The sequence below is a fragment of the Gymnogyps californianus genome, chromosome 2, assembly GCF_018139145.2.
Source record: "Gymnogyps californianus isolate 813 chromosome 2, ASM1813914v2, whole genome shotgun sequence".
NCBI classification, from domain to species: Eukaryota; Metazoa; Chordata; class Aves; order Accipitriformes; family Cathartidae; genus Gymnogyps; species Gymnogyps californianus.
In genome coordinates this window covers 7,324,764-7,340,719 of record NC_059472.1, presented here as the reverse complement: position 1 = coordinate 7,340,719, position 15,956 = coordinate 7,324,764, and the positions used below count along the sequence as shown (strand labels likewise).

The window sequence follows — 15,956 nt, the reverse complement described above, 5'->3', positions numbered from 1 at the left end:
TATGATTATCAACCATAATATTTTTGTGATAAATGAGGTATCTGGACCAAAACAGCCCACTAGTGCACTACCCCATTCAGACAGCTTACTAGACCTGACACGAGGTTAAGTTTCCTTTAAGTATTTCATTGCCCTTTCTCTCTTAAACTTCTCTCTAACTCTGACTCCTTGGATAAATCATAATAGCCCTAACACGGGTCAGGCAGTCCTAGCTCTGATCTGATCAGCCTGGCATTGTAATGCCTGCTCACATTACCTGTCCTGTCATATACTCTCACGGGCTTTATAGCTGGGTCCTGTGCAAATTCAGCCTTATTACCTCTGACAGCCCTGGAAGGTGACAGGTTAACTGCAGCAGAAAGCTATTCAACTGAAGTTCAGAGCAGCTGGATTTCTGTTGGAAAAGAATCTGGTAGATCTCAGATTCAAAAGTAGGTATTTCACTTTTTGGAGCATCTTTACTCTCCCTGAAGAAACCTTATGAGTTTCTGGTCTTCTGCTTTAGTGTGCAAACAGTTGAGACTCTGATGTGCTTAAGTTGCCTCCTACCTAACAGCTCTTGGTTGCTTCTGTGGTGCTATATATTTATATGCTTTAGCTGGGACCTTTTGTCTTCCTCAGACCTTGGCAGTGTTAACAGGCCTAATATCTCATGCTAGAGCTAGTTGACCTAAATGTTTTTTTCACGTCTGGACCTTGATAGAAGGTGATAGAATAACCAAGACAGCCTGAATTTTGTCCGCTTTATGAAATAATTTAGATAGTTTGTTCCAGGAGTTAGTTCAGTTTCTGCTTGAGGCTGGTTGTGCATTTGAATAAATTTCTTCATTTGTGTTCTTTACAGACTCCTGTACACATTTAAAAAAACCTGAATTAATATGTCTTCATATGGTGACAGATAGTCTTGGTAAGACAAAACCTTGTGGAAACTCTTCTATAGATTGCAGGTCCAGTCAAGTCTTTTCAAAATCTGATTGCATACAATCTTGTTATGAATTTTTCAGGTTGGTCCAGCTCTACAGATTCCTCTGAGAAGTCTGAATTGCTGCGATAAGGAAATTAATCTGAGGTATTTAGGTGAGGCTTGAATATGCTTTGGTAATGCTGTCTGCAATCCTATTGTAACTGGGACATGTGCTACAAGCAAGGATTAGAGAGGTCAGGGCTTTTATGCAACCTTATAGGAAAAGGGCCAACTTTTTGAGGTAGGATTCAGTTCTAAATCAAGTTACCTATAGGTAGCAGTCCACAGGGATGCTGGATGTCTGAACTGCAGTTAGTGGAATGAGATCATGCCAGCTTAGGCAATGGAGTTCAGGGTTATTTAATACACCTCGCTATTTGATTAGCTGAATACCTCAACTGACACTAGGTCAAGTGTGAAAATGTGACCCTTAAACCTGTACTTCTGTTGTATTTCATGCTTGAAAATAATCTTCAAACTTGCACAGACTTAAAGATAAAGGCAGAAAAAATGAGCTGGCTGTGGAAAGTCATGATGTGGTTGTCTTGGTGAAGGGACTCTCTGGATCTATCCTAACACTGCTATGAAATGCTAGCATGTGTGAAAGTTGTTTCAGAGCTTAGATATGTGCAAGTGAGGCAGGAGGGTGTTATCCCCCTCCCACACATTTAATGAATATGCATTGTGAAGTAGTTTAGTCTCAGAAATCCAATTTTGCTTTGACAGTTTAGTGAACTCAAGTGTACTGAATTTGGAGGAAAAAAATAGCTTCCATGGATGATAAATGGAATGATGATGGTTTTCCATGAGATGGATCAAAACTATGGGAACAATTATTTCTGTTTTGTGACAGGCTACCATTTTAAAAATTGCTCATAGATCTACACTTAAATACTGGGTAAATCTCAGAAGTCGGTAAGAAATGGTCTGTGTTGTGTTCCCTGAAGTGATACTTTAAATATATATTCTCGAAAGTTACTGACTTATGGAACTGGTATCCATTTAAGCCTTTTAGCTCAACCTTTAAAGTGAAAATATCTATTTCAAAATGTCATTGTCAATACAATATATCTGCAGTTATGTAAAGTCATGAAGAGATTAGTATTTTAATCACATGACTAGTTAGAAAACAATTTTTCATAATAGCTTAGTTCTAAGGGTTTGTTAGAGCAGAAATGAGAAAATGTGGTTGTATAACCATAAGTAACATGGAGGAACAAGCATCAAATGTAATACCAGGGATAACTTTTGAGCAACTTTATAATAATTGGCCAAGCTTCTGTTGTGAATAAATGTTTTAAGATCTATTCCTGTGTTGTGTGAAGGAGAGAGTAGTTTGTGGTACAACATAGATGCTTGAAGTATTTACCTTTCTATGGAAACCTTACTTTCTTGAAATGAGTAAGAAAAATCTTGACGTTTTCCTGGTTTCAGGTCATTGTAAGGTGAAGTGCTCTGAGTCTTAATTTAACTATTTTTATTTTTTCTAGTGACCCTATCACAGAGAAGCCATTGCAGAAAACTAATATGCCAAGAAAGCTGTCTATGGCTTTAATGGCAATGGCTTGCTTAGAGCTTTACAGGAAAGCATTTGGTCAAGCGTTTATACTTTCACTAAGTATTTTAAGCTGGATGAACCATTCTCAGCAGACTTGTCTTGGTGGGGATAAACAAGGATTACTTTTTCTATTATATCCCCCCTTCTGTACTATATACATTTAAAAATGCTGTAGCATTGGCATTAATTCCTTTTTTGCTGAAAATAGTAGATCAAATGCTTATGAAGAGAATGTCTCACTTGTATACTCTTTGTAGCTGTGTTTTCTCCAGAACTTTTCAGGGAATAGTTTCAAACAGTGAGCAGGTGAGGAAATAAATCTCTAGATAACTGTTAAAGGCATATTTTGATTTGGGTATTCTGAAGAAATAGGTGTTAAGCAGTGATGTCCATAATCTCCATTGTACTATATCTGCAAAAATGCTTCTTAAAATGAGGATTTCTGAATATCTAGAGAGGAAACAATTTTCAAGCAAAAACCTGATTATTGATTATTTTTTTCTGTTTTTATTGGGATGGATTTTTTCTATTAAATGTATTTTAAATTGGAGATTTTTTAGTTATACAGCACTTTAAGGTAGTCTGTAAAAAAGGAAATAGATACATGCTTTCAGTATAGTTAACCAATGTTTGTGGGCTAGTGGACACCATGGCCAAGGGATAGAATCCTGTATCTGAGGAATTTCAGAAGAAGCTGTTGCACTTCATGGTATATCTTTATCCACAAAGTAAACCAGAGGTGTAGTACAGGAGGATGTGCTTTCAGTGATCAGAGGCTTTAGGAAATAAGAACACCACTTAAATCTTGCATCCTTTTGCTCAAACTAATGTATATCTGGTGATACTTTGTAATGAGGTAAGACTACAGAGGGTATGATTTATCACTACTGGAGTGTTATTTGGCTTGAACCGTAGCCGAGGTAACAATTTTTCCCATCTTCTCCAACTGTCTACTCCTAGGTCTGTTAATCTGAATCTTGATACTGTTTTTGCGAAGATGCCTTAAATGTTTCGCTGTAATTTTGTTTGAGGAACTGTATTTGGCATATCCTTCAGAGCTGGTCTAGAAGCAACTTTGAGTTGGGGACTTTATCTTCTGTTTTATATGCCATCATCCATAATATCCTGATTCTACCGAAGACATCAGAAGCAGTCTTAATGTAGAGTCAATCCTTGATTTAGCATAGGTGATTCATCCAGTGTAGAATAACATTCGTGGCTGGCTCTTCAGAGTTCAGCTATCCTGTAGAACTGTGAATATGGCAATGGCTTCCAGACCAGCTTGTGCTGGAAAGCAGCGTGACTGCTTTAATACAATGTTAAGCTGAAGCTAGTGAACTTGAGGACAATTTTGGGTGTTTATAGCAGTTTGGATATGATTGTGCTGTACTAGGGAGAAGGGTGAGAGAGTGAGTGAAGAGGGGTGTCTGGCATGTCTGATTCTGAGCCAGAGCTAGTGAATGTGACTGATCTGACTTGTACGGAGCTGCTCAGATGTCTTTTACTATCCAGTGCCTCTAATTCAGAGATAGTTTATAAGCTTGAGTTCAATACTAGACCTGAATTTGTTTTTTGTTCTTGTGCTCTTGGGCAAATAAACTCTAAATGTGAAGCATGGGAAGCACCCATGTGAAGCACCCATGAAACCTGTACATGAGCTATCTTGTTTAAGAGCTAACTTGGATCTGCCAGACTTATTTGCTTCTGTTTCACCAGCGGATAGGCTGGATTTGTTAATTTTGTAATGAAAACTTGTCTTACTCTGTAGAGGTTTTGTACCTTTAGGTCTGAGTCCTACTCCTTGATTGCTGGGGATAAAGTGTATAAATAATGATAGTAACTTAGTGGCTGATATCTTTTGAGTGTTTCCATATCTCTATGAAATATTTCAAAATAAATCTTTGCTGATCAGATGTTTCCAATTTGATGTAAAAGGGAGATAAACCAATAGTTCGAACGAAATCCAGTACCTGTTGAAAGTAAATCATCTGTTTTCTACTGAAAGGATTCATTCAATATCATAAATGGATTTTATTTATGGACTAATCAACTGAAATGTTCCAAAGCTTTTTAGCTTTGTTACGTGGGAGCAAAAAGGCTTTGGGACTGCATTGTAAGCCATTTTTTAGTAACCTTTAATGTTTGTTTTGTTTTTAAGCTACATCTAGAGGTACTGTGCTTTCAAATCAGCAGAATTTCAGACTTGCAGCACAGGTTTCTCATGCTTCAGACTTGTCAAATCTAATATTTGGAGCCTCGGTGCCCAGGAAAGAATAGTTCAGTGGATTTCAGGATTCAGCTAATACATTTTCATGTTCATTAAATGTGTTGTCTAGAACACGTCATCTGTGCAGCTACCTGTATAGCTACCATAAAGTCTAGCTGCAACACTAGAGATTTTTTGGTTTTGAGAAGATGATAACTTTTGGTGGTATTAAAGTTTCGTAGACTGTTTTAGATATACACAACATAAGACTATTCAGCTTTAATTAAAATAAACAATACAGCTGGAGTAAACAAATGTGCTTTGGAACACTCAAGTCTTCTGAGCACTGAAGACCTTTAGTTACTTTGATTACATACAAAGTGGATTTCACTTTTGTTGCAGGTATGCACTTCCATTTGTTATGAGCTGTAGTTTGTATTTTAATTGTGAGGTAGTTGTTTGTTCCAGTTAGGAAACGATATTCAGAGCTATGCATTGCATAGTTAAATACCTGCTTGCTTACTCCTAAATTGCAGTCAAAAATTGAGTAAAATTTCATCTGAATATTTTAACTAAGATTACTGCTAGAAATTTGGACTGTATCAGACTGCAGGTACTCAACATTCTGAAATAAATTCAGCATACTTTACTGTAAATGGGAAATCTCTCATTTTAAATGTGTGCAGTGTTTATTTTTGTTCCTAATAACTTAGGCTATTTTAAAGTAAACATAAGTAATGCTTGAAAAATTGATGTGGTATTCCACTATATGAAAGCTTTCATTTGAGCTTAATTATGACCTCCCTGTTCATAAGTAATGATCCTTTAAGGAAAGTGTTGACAAGGACTTACTGACTTCTGGAAGTTTAGACTTGTTATGAATTGTTTCAATTTGTTTGCTTTCCTTGCAGTTATACCTCCAGAAATAATAAAATCAGAAGTCCAAGTTGGAAGGGACCTCTAGAGAACATCTGGTCCAACCTTCTGTTGAAATCATGACTATAAATTAGATTACACAGGGCTCATCAGTCACCCTGAGTTGTGAATATTCTCAGCAAGGGAGATTTCTACCGTTTTCCTGGGCAACCTATTTCTGATAAATGTTTTCCTTCACTGTATCTTAGGACCTATAAGAAAAAAAAGGAATATACCTAAAACTTAAAGAAATTGCCCAAGGGTTCTTTGATTTGGCCTGATAATTTCAGAAAACACTAGTTCATGCAAGGCCTTAAATTTAATAGCTTCTGTGGACTACAGTCATCCATAAGAAATTTGCTCAATTGTATCTTAGTTCTAATTCAGGTCTACATTGGGAATTGAACTTGCAAGTACTAAGGGGAATAAAATTATATTGTCATACTTAGGCTTTCAATACTTGCATTTCTTTTTGTCTAAAGCTGAAGTAGGTGAACTGGAGCTGTAGACTTTCTGCATTGTAGGGTGACTGCAGCTGGGCCTTTTTTCCATCAGCACTTCCAATGTAGCAACAAAGGATTCTGAGCTTCTACTACCCCATTGTCAAGTGTTTTCAAATTCCTCCAGAGCAATAGGGAGATCAAAGAAGCCCATCTTGGTCCTTTAGTGACACAGTAGTAGAGGAACAGTCAAAGAACTTACAAACTGTTTCATAAATTTGAGGCCACAAAGTAGTTTAAGCCTGTTTGCTCTTTAGCATCACTATGTTTTACTTGTGCCGAAAACTATCTTTTTGTTAACATGATTGTGTCACTTTAGATTCCAACAGTGTGAATATCTTGGTTTTACAAAGTTTCACTGGGGATAGCAAGTATTCCGAACAGTAGTTTGTTGATAAATAATCTCTATTGCAGTATTATTTTGACAGGAATTGTGGTGGGTTGACCTTTGCTGGCTGCCAGGTGTCTCCCAAGCTGCTCTATCACTCCCCCTCCTCAACAGGATGAGGGCAGAAAGTAAGATGAAAAGCTTGTGGCTTGAGATAAGGACAGGGAGGTTGTTCACCAGTTAGTCATGGGCAAAATATACTCGACTTGGGGAAGATTAATTTATTGCCAATTAGTTGTAACAGAAGGATAGTGAGAAATAAACTAAAACCACCTTTCCTACACCCTGCTTTCTTTTGGGCTCAACTTGACTCTGGATTCTTCTACCTCCTTCCCCCAAGTGGCACAGGAGGATAGGGAATGGGGGTTGTGGTCTGCTCATAACACTCTGTCTCTGCTGCTCCTTCCTCCTCATGCTCTTCCCCTGCTCCAGCCTGGGGTTCCTCCCTCAGGATATAGTTGTTCACAAAATGCTCCAATGTGGGTCCTTCCCATGGGCTGCAGTTCAAGAACTGTTCTGCTGTGGGTCCCTTCCTGAAGGAGTGTATCCTGTGGAACAGAGTGCTCCAGTGTGGGTCCCCCACAGGGTCACAGGTCCTGCCAGAAAATCTGCTCCTGCATGGGCTCCTGTCCACAGGCCACAGCTCCTGCCAGGAGCCTTCTCCAGCATGGGCTTGCCATGGGCTGCAGTTTCCTTCAGGGCACATCTACCTGCTCTGGTGTGGGGTCCTCCATGGGTGGCAGGGTGGATATCTGCTCCACTGTAGTCCTCCATGGGCTGCAGGTGGACAACCTGCACCACCGTGGTCTTCACAGGCTGCAGGGGAATCTCTGCTCCGGCGCCTGGAGCACCTCCTCCCCCTCCTTCTTCCCTGACCTTGGTGTCTGCAGAGTTGTTCCTCTCACATTCTCACTTGTCTCAACTTCGCAGTGTTTTTACCCTTTCTTAAATGTTATCACTTGAGTGCTATGTTGCTGATGGGCTAAGCTTTGGGCAGTGGGGAGTCTGTCTTGGAGCTGGCTCTATCCAACATGGGGGCAGCTTCTGGCATCTTCTCACAGAAGTCACCCCTGCAGCCTCCTGCTACCAAAACCTTGCCATGTAAATTCAATACAGGAATAAATTACTACTTTCAGCAAGTGTTTATAGCATTCAATACTAACTTCCAAGTGTAGCTTATGTTTATCAACTCTTTCTTGTCATCTTTTTTCCCAAATAAAATAGTTGTCTGCATACTTTAAGTGAATCCTCAAGTCTTCTCTAACTGTCCTTCAATTTTTATAAACCTTCCAAAATACAGTACAGTGATATACGGAAGTGGACTGCTGAATGTACACAGCTTTTCTTCTGGTATGTGTGACTGGGAATATATGCCCTATGGAGCAGTGCTCAGGAGAACTTTCACACCTCCTGGCTCTAAGTCCAGTTTTGTGTCCTTGAAATGGCAATAGGCAGATGTTCCCTTTTTATTTTCCTTTGTTATGAATGAATTTTTTTGATACCTGTTTTCTTTAGCCTACTTTCCCTCTAAAGCACATTCTGGGCTGTAAGAGCACCAGCTGTATGTTTTGGTGTTTTCTGTGAACGGAAATGGTTGGGTTTTCCTTGTCTTCCTTTATTTTTGTGGCTCACCATTTTCTTCTCCCTAGTTACCTTAATGGTGTAATGCCCTGGTTGTGAACCCCAGCTGGCTTTGGTAAACTTCAGTGATAATGGGGATAGAGTGGCAGTTGAGAAGATCTTAAGTGTTGATTCTGGTTTGGGACTGGGTTTATATGCTTATGTTCTCTGGATTTAATTCCTTGCTTGTTTCTGTGTCTTAGTGTAGGGTATATTGTATGGGTGTCCTGGTTTTGGCTGGGATAGTCAATTTTCTTCCTAGTAGCTGGTGTAGTGCTGTGGTTTGGATTTCGTATGAGAACAATGTTGATAGCACTGATGTTTTTAGTTGTTGCTAAGTAGCACTTAAGCCAAGGACTTTTCAGTTTCCCATGCTCTGCCAGCAAGTAGATGCACAAGAAGCTGGGAGGGAGCATGGCCAGGACAGCTGACCCGAACTAGCCAAAGGGGTATTCCATACCATAGAACGTCATGCCCAGTATATAAACAGGGGGGAGTTGGCTGGGAGGGGCGGATCGCTGCTCAGGCATCAGTCAGCGGGTGGTGAGCAATTGCATTGTGCGTGGCTTGTCTTTTCTTGGGTTTTATTTCACTCTTTTTGTTATCTTCCTTTTCATTACTATTATTATTACTATATTTATTTCAATTATTAAACTGTTCTTATTTCAACTCATGAGTCTTACTTGGTTTTGATTCTCCTCCCCATCCCACCGGGGTGGGGGCAGGCAGGGAGGAGTGAGTGAATGGCTGTGTGGTGCTAGTTGCTGGCTGTGGTTAAACCCTGACAATGGGTTACTTTGTAAATCTTCAAGGGAGGATAAGGCAATTAAGATTTTTTGTTGTTGTTGTTTAGAGCTTTGGTTGGTATTGTAGGGGTGAGATTGCTGCCAGCTTTGTTTTTATGGTTATATACCTGGTAACAATTGTTGAAAAACTGAATTGCGGTTTGGGCACATCAGTTCTCAGTGTTGAATGGGATAAACACAAAGCTCTCTTTATACTATTTGATTTCTTTGAGTTCAGATACTTCTGTGTTTCTGTTGACACCTGGTGGAGCCACTGACATGCTGTTAACTGTCCTACACAGTTGTACTTAACGGCTGTGTAATTTATGATCTAATACTTGTTTGTACCTAGAACAAAAAGTTGTTTCAGAAAAATATTCCATCTTGTTCATTTATGCTTAAAAATCCAATGAGCTTAATGTTTTTTTTGTTCTCTTACAGTTCAACTTTGTGGGAAAACTTTTGGGTCCACGTGGCAATTCTCTAAAGCGTTTACAGGAAGAAACACTGACAAAAATGTCTATTTTGGGAAAAGGTTCTATGAGGGACAAGACAAAGGTAAGACCTGAGTATGTTAGTGGAGTGTTTGATACCTGAATTTTGTAACATACCTAAAATTTTTGGGGAGGTGAACAAACCCCATGACAAAAATTGGAGCAAATAAAAAGCATAGGATATCCTCATATTGGTTAGATTCAGATGGAGTCTGTTTTCTCTAAAGAGTCTGTTCTCACTGCGTATTTTGAGGCTACCATGAGCTGTACATAGGCCCCCCCCAAACTACAGTCCTTGGGCATGTAAGTGGGGCATTACCAGTGACATATTCTAGATTGGTCTTGTACAGCTTATAATGAGCAATGCCCAAGTGAACACAGCAGTGTTCTCACTTTTGAAGGAACCTGACTTCTAGATAGATCCAAACAAACATTTTCACATGAAATACCACTTAACATTTAAATTTAATAACATTTAGTAACACTTCTAGACAAAACAGCTGATGAAAGGAGATAAAATACAACCAGAAAAAATTTCACAGCTCTGAGGATGACTTATGCAGCTTAAGCAATTGACAAATTGTGATTGTTTCTGTGGGAAGTATTTGGTTGTAGTGGATGTATCCATTACAATAACCAAAGTAGCAGGAGAGAAACTTTTAGCTTGATAGGTGTTTGTACTAATCAGTTTTACTCTTTACTGAAATAAATCTCTGGCTAAATTTGTAGCGGGTAAGTGTACATTCAGTGAGGAGATATGTCACCTGTCTGGTAAGCTGCATTTTTTAATTGGAGCATTCCTAATGATACAAATTAAGACACTGAACATTTCTTGCCTATAGCATACCACGTTTTATAGGCCTCCAGTGAAATCTTTCTGTGGTTATGTAATCTGATACTTAAAAATACCGTGTGCTATAAAGACGGATAATGACATGCATATGGAAGAGTGACTTAGAGGGCTGACCACTGAATTTCCGAAACTACATATTTTTAGCACATTTCTCTATCAGCAAAATATAAGCGTTATGTGACTTATAAAGTATTTATCAAGAACTTGATCAGAGCCCATAAATTACTTTCTTCTGTGCAACTTAGAGCTAGCTCTTCCTTTAATTACTTCTTGAAAATATTTTTATTAAATATAAATTACATAAATATAACTTATTTTTATACAAATATATTCTCCTATAATAAAGGCTTGAAGATGAGAGGGATTTTTTTGAATGGGAGCTGTTACATAATACAGATAATGCAACTTTAAGATTTAAGTGTTTCACAATTAGTTATTAAAAACTACATTACTAGTAACTTTAAGAGGAAATATGACAGTTCAACCAGAAAAAGAATATAAACTAAATTTGCTCTAGGCCAGGATGACAAAGTAAGTCTCCATTTTTAAATGTCACTTGGTGAACTTTCTCAGCTCTTGTGGAATGTGTCAAACTGACATTCTTCTGTTGCTGCATTACATGTTTCTATATCAAAATATGATGTGTCATGGAGTAGGAAGGCCCCTGACTTTTTTCTAATGGCTCTGCAGTATAAAAAAGTTTGTTTTAATAAAAGCAGAAGCTCACGCTGAAAAGTTCAGATCCTAACTGGAGTCTCAGAATCCTGGGGAAGAGTCTTAAAGGTTTCTATTTGAATCATTTGAATTTCTCTTGTTTCCTTTGGTAATGAAGTAATTGTTCAAATTTTTATTTGACTTTTTCTTAATTGAGATGCTAGCCAAAACTGCTTAAGTAATTTTTTTTAGATTAAGTGGCTAATGAAGTTGTTTGAGCTATTGTTTGCAGAAAACTTCAATACAATTAATCTCTGAGTTAAGAAACAGTAAGATTCCTGTCATTGTGGGTCTGGTTGTGTTTTTAAAAGGGACAATAGAGACGAGCCAGTTGGATACTTTGGAATAATACAGCTGGAATAGCTTGTATGTACCTATTTGGAATAGTCCTTCAGCAAGTGTCGTTCAGAACTAAAGCAGACTAAAATAATGACGCTGTTTCCAGTACTCAATTGAACCTGCAGGATATGTGCAAGAAAGTACCGGTGCTACAAAGGGATTGTATCAGCTAATAAACTAAACCAGGTTGCACTCATCCCTAGTTCTTTGGGGACACGGCTCAGCAAGGCAGAGACTCTGTACGTGGAGAACTTAACCAAACAAGAGAACTTCAGACATTTTTTCTGGTTTCATGTAGATTATCTATGTACTAATTGTTTCAACTGTATCTTTCACTAGCAAGTAATTTACTTTTTGCCTTGATCTTCATACATTCTTGGTTAGCATTTTGGAACTACTGTATTAAACTTGTCCAGAGAACTAGCAAATAAGAAACCTTAATTATACTTTTTTTCTGTATGAGAAAGAAGTGGTCGTTGCTGAAGAGAAGCCCAGGGTTGAATTACTCAGTGTCAACAAGTTGCTGCTGAGAATGGCTGGCAAATTCTTGCATGTGACCAGTTTTTGCATTATTTGGAAAATCTAGTTGAGACTTTAGTGTGGTATTGACAAATAATGAAGTATATCACTCTTAGAATCATAGAATAGTTTCGGTTGGAAGGGACCTTTAAAGGTCATGTAGTCCAACCCCCTTGCAATGAGCAGGGACATCTTCAACTTGATCAGGTTGTTCAAAGCCCTGTCCAGCCTGACCTTGAATGTTTCCAACAACGGGGCATCTATCACCTGTCTGGGCAACCTGTTCCAGTGTTTCACCACCCTCATTGTAAAAAATTTCTTCCTTATATCTAGTCTGAGTCTACCCTCTTTTAGTTTAAAACCCCTTGTTCTGTTGCTACAGGCCCTACCCTTGCCCTGTTTGATATATTTCAAATATGGAGAAAAACCAGAGTTGCTCCTATAGGAGAATGATAGGTAAATAGTGTACATTACTTTTTGTACTTGCAGGTAATCCAGGTGCCAGAACAAGCAATTTCATTGCTGCCTTGGCAATGCTCAAAGCACTGGTCTAGAGAAGATACATGGTGAACCAAGGTGATGAGCCAGCCTAGAGACACACGTGGGAGATAGACTGCCTTTCCATTGCACGTGTGACTCCAAATGTTACTTGTCTACCACATAGTCTCTCCAGCATAGTTGCTTCTCCCTGTTTTCTAATGGGCTATCTGACCAAACAAAATCCACAAGTTTCTAGCTTGCTATTTTGCATCTTGTAGGACAGGAGGAATTGATTAAAAAGTATAATTATGTAGGATTTTCTTCCAATTCTCACTGACTTTTTGATTTATGTAAGGGTCAGATGAAAGTGAAATCTTCTGAACAATATTGTATTCTCCTGGTGAACAGGAAATTGGAGCAAACCTTGTTTTCAGAAGTGCATGGGTGATATAAGACAATGTTCAATGGCATGAACGGTAATTTAAAAAAAAATTAAAAAATTTTCTGGGAAAACCCCCCTATTTTCAGTTTTGAAGCACTAGTGTGGTTAGAATTCTTGTTATAGGTAGCAAAATCTTTGGAATTACATTATCACAGATTAAAAAGCTTCAGCTGATGTAAATTAATACTCTTACACTGAACCCAAATATGCACCACAAAACAGCTGAGGAGCTGATCTATTGTCTCTAACAAGTTCATTGCAGCATCTTTGACTGCTGTCACTAGAAGTGAGACAGCATATGCTGTGTGGCTACTTAGTGATGGTGGTCACAGATTCTGGGATGAACCAGTTGTTGGAGGCTCTGGATCAGATCGTCAGTTATTTCTAAATACTTAAATGCTAGTATACCTGCTACATGACCAGTTTTAAACAAATAATGATTATTACCTCTTTCCTGAGGAAGTGGCAGTAAGCTTCATAGACTTCTCTAAGCTAAATTTCTAAGTACTTATTTTTTTCTTAACTTTTTGAACTTTAACAACTTCAAAGACTTGTGGAAAAAAGCTAAGTGATGTGAAAGGTTGAGAAAATATAGCAAAGATCAACATTACCTTTTGCAAGTTCTCTAGGGAAAGATTTAGATAAACCAGGGTAATAGATAAACCAGTCTGACTTTAAATTCATTTTGGGCAACAGTGTTTCTCTAGCTCTGACTTGTAATTGCCTTTTTAGAATGTCCAATATGCTTCCTAATAAGAGATTTGGGTTTAAGAGCATGTTCAGGAAAGTCTTTTTTTCTATATCTTTGTTCCTTACTCCTTAAACTGAGTTCTAGAATCAGTCTAGGCTTCTATTTCCATCTGTCAACATCTGTCGGACCATTTCATGTATCTACTTGTGATATACAATATCTAAATTCAGCAATTCTCCTCTTCAATTAACATGTTTTTTGAAGCTGTGCTGTCACTTCATCACTGACTTTTCACTAGTCAGTGCTGAGATACCTTCTGCTAGACTACTTGGGCTTTCATGTGTCTGTAGGAGAGTGAAAAAGTAAAAGAACCCATTTCAGAATTTCTTTATTCCATGACAAGATTGCTTTTATATTGTAAATCTGAAGAAATAACTTAAAGCCTTCCACCCCAATTAGTTATTCAGGTGTTACCAATAGTTTGAGACTGGTACAGGCCTTTCAACAACTTGAGTATTCTGAATGGTTTATAAAATTTGACCAGAGGCCAAATTTAAGGTAACATTAAAAATAGATATCAGGTAGTACCTAAAGAAATTTAAAACCTAAATCAAAGGATGTAGTGAAGATGAAAATGGACAGTACTACGAGCATATTTTGATAAATACTGCTACTCAACTTCTGATTTAAAGCAGTAGACTTCTAGGGCAGGTATCTGGTTCTTGATAGCTTGACAAGTAGGATGAAAAGCAAAAGGCTCTATAGGTACAATAGAATACCGGGCAAAGCATATTAACTGTCTTTAGTAGGCATATTGCCAGATGCCTTGTGCTGCTATACATCATAAGCTGTGTTAGTACTCTCCTTTGTTCTGGACCATGAAGGGATGAAATACAAGAGCACAAGGTACAAAGCAAACAGGGTAACCTCTCTCGTAAGGCTCCCAGAGTGCAGTCCTGCAGGGATGTGTCTGTACGGAAAACAGGAAGTTAAATCTGATTGTCCAAACCATGACCTTTTTGGTGTGATAAATTTTGTGCAAGAAGATGGAGATTTAAAGGATAGATTCCTTCTTAAAAAAAGGAAGCGGGGACCTAGCTGTCTTAGCTCCGTTGTTCCACATCTGGTTTGCTTTCATCCTCTCAGCAGCTCTCAAATCTCCATTTCATTAGAGGGAAAAAATGTTCTCTGTTTTGGCCAGCCAAGCAGCATCCACATGCACTGGACAAGCCTAGCCAATGTATGTACTGTCAAGTAATGGAAGGCAGAAGATTTTGTGGGAGCTAAAAATACTGTCAGTGAGGAATACTGGAATGGGAACAAACTGTGGCTTTTGTGTTGGTCATCATGGGAAATAAAAAAAAACTGAAATGCTTAATGTGTGCCCAGGGTTGGGAGATGTAGGCCAGTGAGTGAGCTCATTCTCATCTGTGTGCTGTGAAGAGCTGTGGAGAGTAGTGTGTTGCCAAGTCATGTTACAGAATTGAAAAAAAAAAATATTTTAATCAAAGTGAACTTTGCAAGTGAAACAAGGAAAAAAGGATAAAGTTACTTTAAAAGCTTGCTTATGGGAATGATTTTAGAACAACCTGCACTGAAATTTCTCATATGTTTTTTTAAAATTGCTGATTGAAATCCTTTTTCACCGGGCACTGCGCATGAAAGTGTGACTTCTATTGCTTATTACTATTACCAGGCAAGTTGATTGATAACCACAGAAATGAATTTTCTTAATTCTCAATTATCTGTATATCTAACTGCACAATGATTTTTTTCCTCTTTAAAAAAAGGGACGGGGAATGACTGATAGCATGTATATACTAAAACACAAAATGGGAACTCCACTGATTAAAACATCTAGCTTCCAGTGCTAGATGACAGTTCATGTCTTGAATAACTGTCCTTAAAGTGGGAAACAGTTCCTATTAAAACTAAATGTTTAACAGCTGTAATGTTTATATTAGTTCCTATTTCTAAGATCTTATTTGTATTGACAAGATAATGGTTTTGCTGACAAAGTCTAGCCTGCTGACTCTGGCCTCTTAATATTCTTGCTGTGGATGCTCTAACAGCTAACTAGATTCTGCTGATTTTTTTTAAACATCCCCATAGTCAAACATGAAGTATGATGACAAGAATGTTATTTATGAGAAGCAGAAATGGATTGTCACATATAAACCTCAACCCACAATTAAGGGGTGTGCGTGGGAGGAGATTTCAACTATCATTGAAACTATAATTTTAGTGATCTAAAGGATGAAGTACTTACCTGGGGCTTGCTAAATACAATAAGCAGCAGGGGAGAATTCTTAGAGCTTTTTTTAGATAGCAGAACTGCTAAGTATTTGATATAATGTTGTCTGGTAATGCAATGAAATTATTTTTAATGGTGGATTAGTCTCTTGGGATGCACCTGTCAGATACACGTGGGGGGGAGCCTATCTGAGACTAACAAATTATGTCCATTAGGTCTGTGAACATTTTGCAT

At 38.1% G+C, this 15,956-nt stretch overlaps 1 protein-coding gene across 3 annotated transcripts in view; it reads left to right on the top strand.

The window, feature by feature from the left end:
* The window catches only part of KHDRBS3 (KH RNA binding domain containing, signal transduction associated 3), a 96,969-nt gene that overhangs the window by 29,921 nt on the left and 51,092 nt on the right, over window positions 1-15,956 (top strand). For all 3 annotated transcript variants that reach the window (XR_007766051.1, XM_050891815.1, XM_050891814.1), the window contains exon 3: window positions 9,378-9,494. Coding sequence is in view for 2 of the 3 variants with exons in the window: in XM_050891815.1 (XP_050747772.1) it covers window positions 9,378-9,494 (117 nt within the window). In the remaining variant the exon portion in view is untranslated. The remainder of the gene's footprint in view (window positions 1-9,377; window positions 9,495-15,956) is intronic.